This window comes from Mustela nigripes, chromosome X, assembly GCF_022355385.1.
Source record: "Mustela nigripes isolate SB6536 chromosome X, MUSNIG.SB6536, whole genome shotgun sequence".
Lineage (NCBI taxonomy): Eukaryota > Metazoa > Chordata > Mammalia > Carnivora > Mustelidae > Mustela > Mustela nigripes.
In genome coordinates, this window is record NC_081575.1 from 106,853,787 (window position 1) to 106,868,782 (window position 14,996).

The 14,996-nt window shown below is 37.7% G+C and overlaps 1 protein-coding gene across 1 annotated transcript in view; it reads right to left on the reverse strand.

Annotated features, from left to right (window-relative positions):
- Positions 1 to 9,802: 9,802 nt before the first annotated feature.
- The window catches only part of MBTPS2 (membrane bound transcription factor peptidase, site 2), a 46,600-nt gene continuing 41,406 nt past the window's right edge, over positions 9,803 to 14,996 (reverse strand). Inside the window, exon 12 of the mRNA XM_059386170.1 lies at positions 9,803 to 9,941. Within this exon, the coding sequence (XP_059242153.1) occupies positions 9,890 to 9,941 (52 nt within the window). The 3' untranslated portion in view covers positions 9,803 to 9,889. The remainder of the gene's footprint in view (positions 9,942 to 14,996) is intronic.

Here is a 14,996-nt window from a genome sequence, read left to right on the forward strand (position 1 = left end):
AGTAAATTCCCCTTTTTTTTTTAAGATTTTATTTATTTATTTGACAGAGATCACAAGTAGGCAGTAAGAGAGAGAGAGAGAGAGAGAGAGAGGAAGCAGGCCCCCCACAGAGCAGAGAGCCCAATGAGGGGCTCAATCCCAGGACCCTGGGATCATGACCCAAGCTGCAGGCAGAGGCTTTAATCCACTGAGCCACCCAGGTGCCCTGTAAAGGCCCCTTCTTAAAACCCAGCTTCACCTGCCTGTTGTAACTTCCCTTTCCCTACAAGACTTACGGGGAGCACTCCAGCCTAATCCATAGGCTCAAAGTATACAGGTTGGGTTCCTGGGTGGCTCAGTTGTTAAGCATCTACCTTTGGCCCCGGGTCACGATCCCAGCGTCCTGGGATCCAGCCCCGCATTGGCCTCCCCTTTCCGCTGGAAGCCTGCTTCTCCCTCTCCTACTTCCCCTGCTTGTGTTCCCTCTCTCGCTGTGTTTCTCTCTGTCAAATAAATAAATAGTCTTTTAAAAAAGTATATAGGTTGTTCATGTAAATATTATATGATTTTTGTCCCCTTAGTGCCTGTGGTTCTGGGTCACACTGCTTCGAAGAATGAAGAGGTAGACCAGATGCAGAGTGGTGGGCAGCAAAGCAACGTTTGTTGAACAAGAGTATAAAGCTCCCGGAGAAGTGGGCCCAAAAGGGTTGCCCTCAGAGTTTCTAAGGTTAAGGATTTTTATGAATTCTTTTGCAGAACTTTCTCTCTCTTTTTTAAGATCTTATTTATTTATTTGACAGAGAGAGATCACAAGTAGGCAGAGAGGCAGGCAAAGAGCGAGGGGGAAGCAGGGGCCTGCTGGGCAGAGAGCCCAATGCTCGATCCCAGGACCCTGAGGTCATGACCTGAGCCGAAGGCAGAGGCTTAACCCACTGAGCCACCCAGGTGCCCCTTGCAGAACTTTCTTAAGCAATCAGGGCTTTGGCCACATATCTGTCTACCTATTAGGTTAATGTCTCTGAGCTGATGGTCCTTTTTGCTCACATCTGGAGTCTTATGTCTTAATTGCCTCTTGCCTGTAATAGAGACAAATGCTTTGTGGTTAATTGCCTTATTTTAGGACGTTTTGCTGAAGTCATTTCTGCAAAAGCTGCAAAGCAGAATGCTAGTGTGGTCCTGTCTAAGCTGTAAAATGAGATGTTAGTGTTTTATCTTAGCTGTCCTGACTCCATATTTTCTTGCTGGGGACTCTGGCCCTGACTACCTACCTGTCCAACTAACTCCCAACAGTATTGCTAAAATTAACTTGTAAAAGGGATGTATGTAGCCAGTTTGAAGGCAAGAGCTTGTAAGATTAGGCATATAAAACTCAGAATGACAAAAACTAACCCAAATGTTTTTCACTTTCACATAATCTGGGGAAGTATTCAATATGAATGCTAATTTAAGGTTGTTGATTAAATTAAAATACACATTTTTAGAGTTAACAGCATTAAATATAAAACTTATAGTCTGCCTGTATTCACTGAAAGTCAAATAAGTCTGTCATTTCTGCTGGAAAATTTGTCCAAAAAACCCCAGAGTAATGGTTGACTTTGTCCAATGGCTCATAAAGTTTTGTGGGTAATCTAAATGTAATTGTTAAGAACAAGTAGATTAAATAGATGTACAAAGGCTTATAAGTAAACTTGTAAGTAGTTTCAAAATCTTTGGTAACCTAAAACTTAAAAACTTTTGCTAAATAAATGATGAGTTAAGTTACATTTATTGAATACCTAAATCATTTCCAAATAAGACAAAATAATAAAGCATCAAGTACTAAACAGAAATTTATCTGTTTTTCTCTTATACAGAGAAACTAAAGATAAATACGGGTCTATTAGTAAACTTGGCTTTGTTTTATTGAAATATTATATTATGAAAAAGCACATTTCTGGAAATATTAAATGTATTCATAAATTTGCTAATGTAAAGAATAATTGTGTAGCAGATGGCTCAGAACTGCTTACCAGTTTTCACTAGAAACTAAGTTTTCAAAAAGTTATGATTTCTAATAAATGTAAATGAGACTACTGGAAATAATAAGGGGAATAACTCTGTATGCAAGGAAAATATGACATATGTTTTTGATAACAAGTAGTATAGGGAATAGAAATGCATTTTTGTTGCGTTGAGGGAAAGAAAATGATTTTGTTCTAAAATGAGGCTGATCATTTAAAGTGGGAAAACTGGGGTGCCTGGGTGGCTCAGTGGGTTAAAGCATCTGCCTTTGGCTCAGGTCAATCCTAACCCAGGGTCCTGGGATCAAGCCCCGCATCGAGCTCTCTATTCCGCAGGAAGCCTGCTTTCCCCCCTCCCCTTTCTCTGCCTGCCTCTCAGCCTACTTGTGATCTCCGTCTGTCAAATAAATAAATAAATAAATAAATAAATAAATAAATAAATAAATAAGTCTTTAAAAAAATAAAGTGGGAAAACTGAGGACAAATGGGAATGTAAAAAGAATTGCAGAAGGTTTATACAAAAGGAATCTTTTGAAAGGAATTTGTGTGGTCAATACTGGCTAAGATTAAGATATATTTAAGAAAGTAAATGAATTTTAATATAAAAAATGAGAATTGTGCTTTCTCTTTACTAAAAGGATGGAGTTTTCTTGAACTATTGGTCATAATAAGAAATTCTTAAGAACTATCGTTCTTAATAAGAAAATTATAAATGAAAGTTTTTCTTTACCTTTAATGTTTTCTGCCTAGGGGTGCCTTGGTGACTCTCTTAAGCATCTGCCTTAGGTTCAGGTCATGACAGAGTCCTGCACTGGGCTCCCTGCCCAGTGGGGAGCCTGATTCTCCCTCTTCCTCTGTTCTCCCCCTGCTTGTGCTTTCTCTCATTCTCTCTTCCGCTGTCAAATAAAATTAAGTAAGTAAATAAATAAATTAATTAAAGTTACTTGCCTAAAAAACAAGGATTCTATGTTTTGCCAAAATAATTTCCTTTTTGTCAAGTCTTTATTTGAAAAAAAAGTCAAAACAAAAATTAAAAAAAAAACCCGAGTCTTAACATTAAAAAAGCTAAATTTTGTTTACTATTATATAACCTTCTGTATTTGCCTTTAATATATTTTATTGTCACTTTGGTTAAATGGATAAATACCATTTTGTAATAATTTGTGATATTATTTAATCACATGTTCAAACCCTTTAATATTTTTAACATACTTCGCAAAATCAAATTCTTTTTTTAAAAAAAGATTTATTTGTGAGAGAGAGAACACATGAGAGGCAGGGAGAGGCAGAGGGAGAGGGAAAAGCAGATCCCCCACTAAGCAGGGAGCCGGACTTGGGGCTCAATCCCAGGACCCTGGGATCATAACCTGGGCCGAAGGCGGACACCTAACTGAGCCACCCAGGCACCCCACAAAATCAAAATTCTAAAATAAAGTCTTTTGGCCATGATCTGTGGTATTAAAATGGACCCATGGAACATTTTAAAGTTTTTGTGAGACATTAAACTAATTAGACTTATTTGATATGTTAAATCACATAAGGAGCAAATTCAAAAAAGTGGTACTAAACCCTCTTAGACTTTGAGTAGATGTGTTATTAAGATGAGTGTTCTAAAAATGGTATGAAATGCCAAAAATCTGACGTCCTGATATGTAATTAACTTGAAATGTTCTTTTACAGGTACTTTACTCTGATGCTGTTACAAATGTGTTTCATATTCAAAAATACTCATAGAAAACCTCTGGGTATAGGTTTCTGATAACCTTAAGATCCTAAAACTGAATGAGTAAGAATTTCTAAAACAGGGAAAACTGGATTTAAGTAGAACAAAAAGTACTAACATGGAACCACATGAACTGAGGAGGGTAATTACAATTTTTATGACTTTGTTTAAAACATTGCTGAGCTTTTAAAAAAATGCTTTGTTTTTCCAGATTTTAAAAAAAGTACTCTTAAGCTTATTGATATATAACAACTTGATAAAATGTACTTTTGTGAACAGATTGAAACATTTATCTTTTGTCCCTACATGATCCCAGAATTCAGAAACTGTCAGTGTTATTTTTTTTTTAGACTTTAAACTTTAAAAAAGATTTTATTTTTAAAGTAATCTCTGTACCCAACATGGGGCTTAAACTCACAACCCTGAGATCAAGGTTCACATGCTCCACTGACTGAGCTAGCCAGGCTCCTCGAGTGTTTCTATATTTTTATGGCAATATATATTTGTATAAATTCAATAAGAATTTGTTTTCCTTGTAACAGGACACAGTTGGAAACATGGATTATACGACACAATAGAAAATGAAAGACTTTGGCTGCCTCCATTTTGACCTCAAACTTTCTAGCTGTGTTCTTCTTTCTGGCTTATCTCTTGGCTCGGGCAGATTTTTTTTTTTAAGATTATTTATTTATTTATTTATTTGAGAGAGAGAGCAGAGTGTGTGAGAGCACAAGTAGGGGTGTTGGGGCAGAGGGAGAGGGAGAAGCAGACTCCCCACTGAACAGGGAGACCGATGTGGGGCTCAAAACCAGGACCTGAGCCAAAGGCTGAAGCTTAACCGACTGAGCAACCCAGGTGCCCCTGTACTTCCCATTTTGATTTGAAAATTTAAAAAAAAGGAAGGAAGATCCTTTGAGATAGTGTGTGTTGTCTGATCTCCACAGAGCCTGCATGTTCAAAACTTGTGTTTTTGCAGACACCCAGAGGGAAGTCATTTAGTGTACTGAACAACTTTACTTTTCAGGTTGAATCTAATTATTTTATGCCTCCAGTGTCTGAAGTGTGGTAGAGATCCTGGCTCAGAAACACATGGGTGAATGCTTCAGGCTGTGTCTCTTCTTGGTACCCTTTCTTGAAGAAGAGTTAGGCTGGTTGGGGCAGAGCCTTTCTTCCTAAGGAGCAGGTGGCCTCTGCTTTTTGGACATCCCCCTTGAGAGGTCTGCTTCAGGAGTAGGACTGGTGGCATGTGGTCCCGCAGCATCTTCTGTTAGACAAAGGGATGAAGGCCTTCGAGTTTCTTGGGGCTGCTCCTGACAAGACTACAGCCTCTCTGGTCTCCGAGGCCAGGTTGGCCCTTGAAGTTCTGTTACTCCACATGGGTGAAGGCATGGGTGTACTAGTGAGAAGGGACTGCAAAGTCTTCCCCTCCTTGAAGTCACGAGTAGGTGGAAGAACTAAAACTTGGACTCAAAATATTTCTTACTCCATTTCTCCTCTTTTTATCCTTTAATATGTATAGGAACTATGTAATAATCAAATAGCATGGCAAAGGCAAATGTATCCCCAGCACACTCCACTCCGATGACATCAAGGATTGATGACCAATCATCCAAAGAGTTCATTCTTACCAGAATGTGGCAAGCCACTTTTATTTTTCTCAGGGGAGAAAACAAACATTACCAAACTTTCATTCATAGGACTACAAGATTTTTTCCTCTTTTTAAAGACTACTGCATATATGATTTTTACAGTAAGCAGGGAGCTAAAAATCCATGAGTAAAATTCCTGTGCCATCCTTCCAAACCTGGGGAATTTTTTAATGTTATGTCTGGCCTTCCACTGTAATAGTAGAGAGAACAGTTCTGCTCATCCGTCTTCTTGGCTCCAGTAGCTGAGGGTAGGTGTGAAATTGGAATGTACCATATAAGAAGGAGGCTCATTTTCTACCTTATAGAATGGCTTTAGCCATCTGCTCAAGAGAGCTCATTGACTACCATTATGACCTAGGCCCTATGATGGTGGCCATACCAAGGGGAAACAAAGAGTCACAGCCCTCAAGGACTTTATAAACCAGGAAATGAAATAGGACACAGGAGATCATAGGTAAATGCCATGAGTACAGATATTTATAAAACACATGCTACAAATGGATAAGCCTCGAGGACACTAGGCTAAGTAAAATAAGACAGTCACAAAAAGCCAAATACTTTATGATTCCACTCATACGAGGTAGCCACAGTAGTCAAATTCACAGAGACACAAAGTAAAATGGTAGTATTTCAGGGGCTGCGGAGAGGGGGGAATGGGAATTATTGCTTAATGGGTATGGAGTTTCAGTTTTTCAAGATGAAGAGTTCTGGAGATGGACAGTAGTGATGGTTGCATAACAATATGAATGTATTTAATGCTGTACAACTAAAATGGCAAATTTTGTTATGTATGTCTTACCACAGTTAAAAACAACACTTGAGGAGAAATATCAAATTATGGTGTAACAAAAAACACAAGAGTTGGAACTAAAAGAACCTGAGTTCTCATCCTTACATTTCTACTGACTGACTGTGTGAGCCTAGCCAAGTCATTTAAGTTCATTAAGTGTCCTAATCTATAAGGCAAAGAAAATGACTGTGAGGTTATTGGGAGAATTCAAAGATGTAATGTATGAAAGAGCCACTTAGCTAAGTGTAGGGGTGATACAAAATAACTTATCTTGGAGGTGATGAGGGAAGGTTCCATAGGGCACTGTAATTTGAACTGGTCCTGGAAAGGTAGGGGAAAACATTTATTGAGTGCCAACTTTGTGACTATTTCAGTTAACACAACAAAGTTTTGAAGGTATCATTCTCAAAAAGAAGAAATTAAAACACAAGGATATAATTTGCCCAAATCCAAAAAGCAGCTCTGTCTTTAAAATCCCTCATGCTTGCCATTTATAGGAAGCTGTGAAATAAAAAGTGTTGAAATTGGGAATCAAATAAAACAGAAAGCTAAAAAGTGGAGATTCAATAAATGCAGAAGCTGGTTCTTTTTAAAAAACATCATTTTATTTTGAAGTAACTTCAAACAAAAATTTCAAGAATACAAAGGAAAAAAAAATACAAATGACTCCCTCATGCCCTTCAACGAGCTTCAACAATTGTTAACATTTTCCATTTTTTGGAAAGATTTATTTATTTTACAGAGAGACAGAGAGAAAGCACGCACAAGCAGGGGGAGCAGCAGGCAGAACGAGGGAGAGAGAAGCAGGCTCTCCGCTGAGCAGGGAGCCCAACTCAGGACTGGATCCCAGGACGCTGGGACCATCACTTGAGCCCAAGGCAGACGCTTAAGCGACTGAGCCACACAGGCAACCCAACATTTTGCCATCTTGGCTTTATTATCTCTCCCTCTGAACCATGTGAGAGTAAGTTTCACGTATCATGCCCCTTCAGTCTATCAGAGAAAAAAAAACTTTTCCTCTATTCTGTTAGGTTAATAACTTGATGTCTGCAAATTAAACTAGACAGATAAACAAGAGAAAAAAATAAATTTATTTACACACACAGCACAGGAGTTCACAAAGACATGTGACTCAAGGCACTTTGAATTTGGGGCTTATCTGGCATCTACCAGGGGACAGATAGGAGCACAGAGTCACTGATGGGAGAATAAATGACTTCTCAGAAGGAGGGGAGAAAGGGCACTTATGAAAGAACAAATGGCTTTTCGGAAAGATAAATGGGCTCCTAAAAGAACTGGTGGGAGATATGATAGTTTTGTGTCAATGCCTGTTTGAAAAGATTTGAGGGGCTCCTGGTAGAAGATTCATGACAACTGAGTTCCTTTGGGAAGCCCTGCTTTTAGGCAGATAAGGCATTTTAGGAACTCAAATGTCTTTAGCTCAAAATCGTTTTTATGCCAGACTGTCTTATTCTGGACCCTTTCAACTTCTAAACTTCTGCTCTGTGTTTTCCAAGAACTTAGGTAAACATAGAACATTCTCAAAATCAGGAAATTCAGTGCTATCATCCCAGAGCTGAGTACTCTGTACCTGTTCTTCAATTACCTCTGCCAGTGTGTCTTATCTAGAAGGGGGGTTGGCTCAACTGCTCCTTGCAGCTATAGAACTCCATCTTACTCAACAAGGATTTCTGGAGTGCCTACTCTGTGCCAAGCCTGTACTATACACTTAGGATTCAAGATAACTCTATTTGCATCCATGTTTCCTCTTCCCCCCGCTGACACAGGGCATCTCTCTTGCTGAAGGCTATTGCTCTACTTGTGCTCTAGAGCCCATCTCCTCCCTTGACGATCTGCTTTCTTTTTCTTAGGTTCTTCCCATCAGCACCAAAAACATGCCCATGATTTTCCTATTGCTAAAACAGTGACAACAATACTGACACTTTCCTCTATATCCTTTACCAAGTCCCATTTCTCCCCACCCCTTCCAAATAGAACTTTGTTTTTTAAGATTTTATTTATATTTATTTATTTATTTGAGAGTGAGGGAGAGAGAACAAATATGAGCAGGGAAAGGGGTAGAGAAAGAGGGAGAGAGAATCTCAAGTTCACTCTGCACCATGCCCAGGGTTCTACCCTGCGACGCCAAGATCACAACATGTGCCAAAACATATAGTCCCAACATGAGTCAGATGCCCAATCAACTGAACCACCCAGGCACCCTGCCCAATGGAATTTCTTGGGTGTTTTCTGCATTTGCAGTCTCTCCCTGCACCCCCACTCCCCACCCCTCCATCCACAACAGCTAGGCTCAGCTTTCTGTGCTGTATTGGGGCTGCTCTCTCAAGATCACCTATGAACTGCTAAATGGACATCTGGCAGCCTCTCTCAGTAACATCTCATGTTATCGACATCTTCTTGCTACATTCTCTTCCCTTTGTTTCTCTAATACCAAACTCTCACTTGTGATTTTCTTCCTAATTTTCTAAAGTTCATTTTCCTCTTCCATTGTACCCTTTTTACCTAAATGCTGGTGTTCCTGAGTGCTCTGTCCTAGGACACCTACTCTTTCCTTTTCCTTTTCTTCTCTCCTAGACTATCCATTCTCATGGGTTTAATCACATATTTGGGGTAAATCAGCTTATACCTGGTGTCTCCAACTAGTTTCTCCAGAGTTCCAGACCTGTCAGTCCAACAAATTACTTGAACTTCTCCCAGGCAGTCAAACTCAAGAGTTCCAAATTGAACTGCTCCGTGTCTGGTGTTCCCTAGCCCCCATTCAATTGTCCAAGCCAGAAACCTGAAGTCTTCTTGACTCCTTCCTGAATCTAAACCACATGAAACCATCAAATAGAGTGAATCCTACTTTTGATTTGTCTTTCTCTCTTTCAACCTCTACTATCACCATCCTATTTTATATCACCATCAGCTCTTGCCAAAAATAGTGAAATAGTCTCCTAACTAATTTCCCTGCCTCCAGACTTGCCTCCCTCCAATCTATGCTTTAGCCTTAGTCAAGGTGATCCACAAAATGCAAATATGATTATGTCACTCTTTTGCTTGAAACTTCCAAACACTTCCCATTTGCAATTAGGCTAAAGTCCAAAACATATTTGTAGGACCTGGCCTCTACCAACCTTCCTGGCTTAATCTCTTGTCACCCCATGCCTGCAACATTTAGTAATGCTTAGCATATATATTTTGTTTTAAAAATAAATGGTATTTTTTCCTTACAAAATACAAAAGAAAAAAAAATTGACTTATTTATTGCTGTATCCCCAGAGCCCAGAACCGTGCCAAGGACACAGTAAGTATGCAATAAATGGTTCTTTAAATGAATGGAAGAATATTTGTATCAGTTCTAGTGGCTATAGAAAGGGAATAAGCAAAAAAATGGAAACTTTCAAATCCAATAACCATCTCCTGGAATAGCGCATTTACAAGAGTCATATTCTAAAATTTGGCAAATTTAAAAACCAACTACAATGATCTCAGAGGAAAAACATTTTGAATGGGGAAAAAAGCACCCTTATTCAAATTTTATAAGAAATAAAATACAAATTCATAATATCTTCATTATCTCTTATTTTCATGATTTTAAATTATGACTAAAAATGCATATATGTGAACAAGTAATCAAGGAATGCAGTGTTTCAAACTTAATCATTATATAATTAAAACAGATGAAGATAAGATACTTACTTTAAAGTTTGGACATCTATTCCAAAGACAGTTTTCTTTTTAACCTTTAAAGACTAATATTAAACAATCCACAGAGAGAGGAATTAAAGCTTGAAAATCTAAGAAGCAAAAAAAATAATTAAGAAGATGATGAAAACAATACCTTTTAGATAATGATATATATATTAAGGATAATCTCCAGATTGCTAATCTATATTGCTTAGGAATGAGAAACACTATTTCAATAAAACTAAAAATGCCTCAGGGAAAAAAATGATTTAAGGACTCTTGTCAATTAAAGTACAAGACATATTCTCAATTCACTGTATTACTAAACTGAAAAAGTTAATAATAAATAGCTGCCTCCTATATGAATAAGAATGGTTTATTAAATGAGCGATAATTTCATGTATTATATCCGTTCTCTCCAAAGGATATAAATTCATGACTTCTTGGCTGGCATGAAATATCTCTTAAGACTAGCCATCTCCGGGCGCCTGGGTGGCTCAGTGGGTTAAGCCGCTGCCTTCGGCTCAGGTCATGATCTCGGGGTCCTGGGATCAAGTCCCGCATCAGGCTGTCTGCTCAGCAGGAGCCTGCTTCCTCCTCTCTCTCTCTCTGCCTGCCTCTCTGCCTACTCGTGATCTCTGTCAAATAAATAAATAAAATCTTAAAAAAAAAAAAAAAAAAAAAAAGACTAGCCATCTCCTTTCAGATGACTGGCTGATCATTTGGGGATAACAAAGCACAAGGTTATATTCCTACTTTGCACCGACATCAAAAGACATTGCTTGTAAATTAAAGATTATAATATTTGAAAAAAATGAAGTCATAAAATGATCATAAAATGTTTGTGAATATTTATGAAATCTTGAGAAGACTCTGAAAACATTTCACCAAAGGTAGAAAACATAAGGCAAAGGTTGACACATCAGGATATATAAAAATGTAAAAATAAGCATTAGCATTATACTTAAATGTAGTTTTAATTTATTCACATGTAACAAATCAAATGGCAGAGCTGAGCTTATGGTGAAAAGCAGTAAGACAATAATCATTCCCATGAAAAACGGGCAAAGGATAGCAATAAATGAAAATAACACAATGGCCAATAAATACATTTTAAAATGTTCAACCTTTTTTCTAATCAAGGAAATGCAAATTAAAATGAGATGCTATTTTACATATCTAATTAAGAGAAAAAATGTAAACGCAACAAGGCAATATGTATATATAAAACATTCACATTTTGAGGCAGTGATTTTTCTCTTAAGATTATTGTAAGAGTTTCTAGAATTATCCAAAAAATCATAGATATGCAAAAAGACTCAGTTATAAGTATGTCCCTAACTGCTCTGTTTATAACACTGCAAAACTGGAAATAATAGGGGTTGGTTAATTATGCCATATTCAGGTGTGCCTGGCTGGCTCAGTTGGTAGAGCATGTGACTCTTGATCTCAGGGTTGTGAATTTAAGCCCCATGGTGGCCATAGACCTTACTTTAAAAACAACAACAAAAAAGAAAAAAATATGGTACATTCAATGCTGCAATATTATATATCCATTTAAATAACACTAGAGTATTAATAACATTGAAAATTGTTTATAATACATGATAAAGTTTAAAAAGCAGTTTACCAGTTAATCTATAATATAATCCTATTTTTCCAATTACAATTTACTTTAAGGTGTTTTCTATAACAAATGTGTATTTCTTTTTTAGTAAGAAAATTGTTTTTCTTATAAAGGCCAAAGGAATCACATTTATCTCCCTCATTCTGTTCCAATTCTATACTCTCCAAGTAAATTCCTGATTATCAACTTCTTTTTCCCAGGTATTTCTGTAACAAAAAGGGGATGCCCTGGACTGGAGAAGTGAACATTCTGTAAATTGCAAAGTGCTATCCACTTCCCATTGTGGATTTCTGGTGATACATACAGCCTAGAAAGAAAATTAGAAGCCATTAAAGGAGGGAAACAAAGTGACTGAAAGGGAAGAAAACAATGTTCGGAATAAAGTATTAAAGTCAGGGACCTATAAGAGAAGGTAAGGTATGGTCAAATGTATTTGTAAACTCTTGCAACAAATGTGAGTCCTGAGTAATGAAAAGTAGTAAGAAGGTGATGATTACTGCAGGGAAAGAGGGACAAATGATGTGGATTTAAAAACCAACATAAGAACACACATTAAAAAAGAAAGCTTAGCCTCTTTTCTAATTAATTAATGCAAAATAAAATGAACACGTAAAAAATATAGCTTATTTTGAAATACAATATCCTAAACTTTACACAGAGTAGACAGCTTTCTATAATCTGATGTAGTCCTCAAAGTCCATTCTATCTCAAATTCTCTTTCATATTGGTTCATCAAAATGTGTCCTTCTGAGTTAAAATGTTTGGGTAAGAGCAGGTTTAAATGCCCAAGTTACTATCAGTACACATACCCACAAAGGTCATTTTGAATTGTTTCACTGAGCAAAATCTTTAGCCAACATCTTAAGTATTATGATTTTTGGCTCATTTTGATTGGAGGAAGAAATATTTTAAAGGGTCAAGGACTGGAAAACATCTGGACAACAAGAGCGAGCCCAAAGGCCGTGGAAGCCAAGGAGGCATATCAAAAGGAGGCAGGATCTGCCACTGTGTGATCAGGGATGTCAAGGCAAATTTATGTCATAATTCTGCATTATGAAAATAAGTAATTTAAGTATATAATATCTTGAACATTCCAGGCACCATATTAAGAATTTCATGTAAACTGCTTTAACAATCTTAAAAAGGAAAATACTGTTATATCTATTTTTATTTTTTAAAAGATTTTTATTTATTTATTTGACAGAGAGAGATCACAAGTAGACAGAGAGGCAGGCAGAGAGAGAGAGGAAAGGAAGCAGGCTCCCCGCTGAGCAGAGAGCCCGATGTGGGACTCGATCCCAGGACCCTGAGATCATGACCTGAGCTGAAGGCAGTGGCTTCACCCACTGAGCCACCCAGGCACCCCTGTTATATCTATTTTTAAAAATAGGTCATGCTACATAGAAAAATAAACCTGGAACCTGGATTTCCTACCTCACACCATATATTGTAGAAATCAAAGATCTCATTGTGAAAGTACAACTCTAAAGTAAATAGAAGAAATTGTAGAATATTACTGTGACTTTGGGAAAGGACAGGACTCAAAAAATTAATGGATTTTACTGTATCAAACTAAAGATACACTTGTTCAATGACAAAACCTCATGAATAAAACTTATAAATGGGTGACAGATGGAAAAATTATTTGCAACATCTAAGATGGACAAGAGATTGATATCTAGAACATGGGCTGTTCTATAAACAGTTAGTAAATATTTTAGGCTTTGGAGGTCATATGTTCTTTGTTGGAACTGCTCAGCTCTGCTGTTGTAGCATGAACAGAGCCATACACAATATATAAATGAATGAATGTAGCTGTGTTTTTTTAAAAATACTGATTTATTTCAGAGAGAGAGAGAAAGAGAGACCGAGAGAGCAGGGGAAGGGCAGAGGGAGAAAGCGAATCTCCAGCAAACTCCCCATTGAGTGCGGAGACTGAAGAGGAGCTTGAATCCCAAGACCCCAAGATAATGGCCTGAGCCAAAGTCAAGAGTCAGAGGCTCAAATGACTGAGCCACCCAGGGGCCCCTGAATGGGGCTATGTTCTAAGAAATCCTTATTTACAAAACTAGGTGGTGAGCAGGATTTGGCTTGCAGGCTGCAGTTTGTTGACTCCTAATCTAGAATATACAAAAAATTCTTAAGGATCAATAAGAAAAATTTAGTAAACTCAATGGACAGCCCGGCCAAGGATATCAATAAGCAGTTGGCAAAATGAAAAATCTAAGTGGCTAAACAAGTATATGGATGCCCAACTTTATTAAGTGAGAAATGCCAATTAAAAGTAAATACATTTTGTACACATCTGTGAGAACATGAAAGTCAGACAATTCGGGTGGAGGCAAGGGCATGGGGAAACATGGAACCCTCATGCCTTGCTGATGAGGGTCAGTTAGACATTCTGCAGAGCAATCTAGAAGTGCTAAGTTAATAAGTATATGTTTCCATAATCTAAATAAAGGAGAACTCCTTGATAAAGGGTAGCAGGCACCTTATAACAACAAAAATATATTTGCCTTATTTTGTAATTAGATTTAACATATTTTTCTCATTTCACTAGAGATAGACAAAAACACCATCATAGACTGTCACTAGTCTACAGATCAGCTGTTATAAACTGCTTCTATCAATGTGTTTTAGATATGGAAAAAATATTAATATTCTTAGCATCTAATTCTTTCACTGTTTAGAGTTTCGTATCTTTAAGAGAACTGGTTTTAGATACTAGACTGAGTGCAAAATTTACATAAACTTAAGATAAAGCAAGACTTCAATTTTGTAGGATGGACAGCCAATTAGAGGGTTCTATTCTTAGATCTTTCTGCATTTTTTCTCTCTTCTGAAGAGTGTCAAGAGCACATCAGCAGAAAAATCTGAGAAACGATCAGTTAATAAGAAGGGATGATTATTGAATATCCATCAATCTTTAGCTAAATAAAACTAAGATATGGCCAAAACACCAAGAGGAGCTTGCAAATACACTGATTAAAAAGGTGTATTATCTCGGGGTGCCTGAGTGGCTCAGTGGGTTAAGCCTCTGCCTTTGGCCCAGGTCATGGTCTCAGGGTCCTGGGATGGAGCCCCACGTTGGGCTCTCTGCTTAGCAGGGAGCCTGACTCCCCGGCTCCCTGCCTGCCTCTCTGCCTACTTGTGATCTGTCAAATTAAAAAAAAAAAAACTTAAAAAAAAAACTGTATTGTCTCAAAGAAAATATATCCACATGCTTTATCTTTTCTTTTTTTTTCTTTTAGCAGGGGTAAGGGCAGAGGGAGAGGGAGATAGAATCTTAAGCAAGCTCTACACCCAGCATAGAGCCTGACATGGGGTTCAATATCACAGCCTTGAGTCATGACCTGAGTCAAAATCAGGAGTAGGATGCTTAACCGACTGAGCCACCCAAGGCACCTTCACATGCATTATTAAGTAATCTCTACACCCAGCATGGGACTTGAACTCACAGCTCTGAGATCAAGAGCTGCATGCTCTACTGACTGAGCCAGCCAGGTACCCCTTTACATGCTTAACCTTAAAAATGATT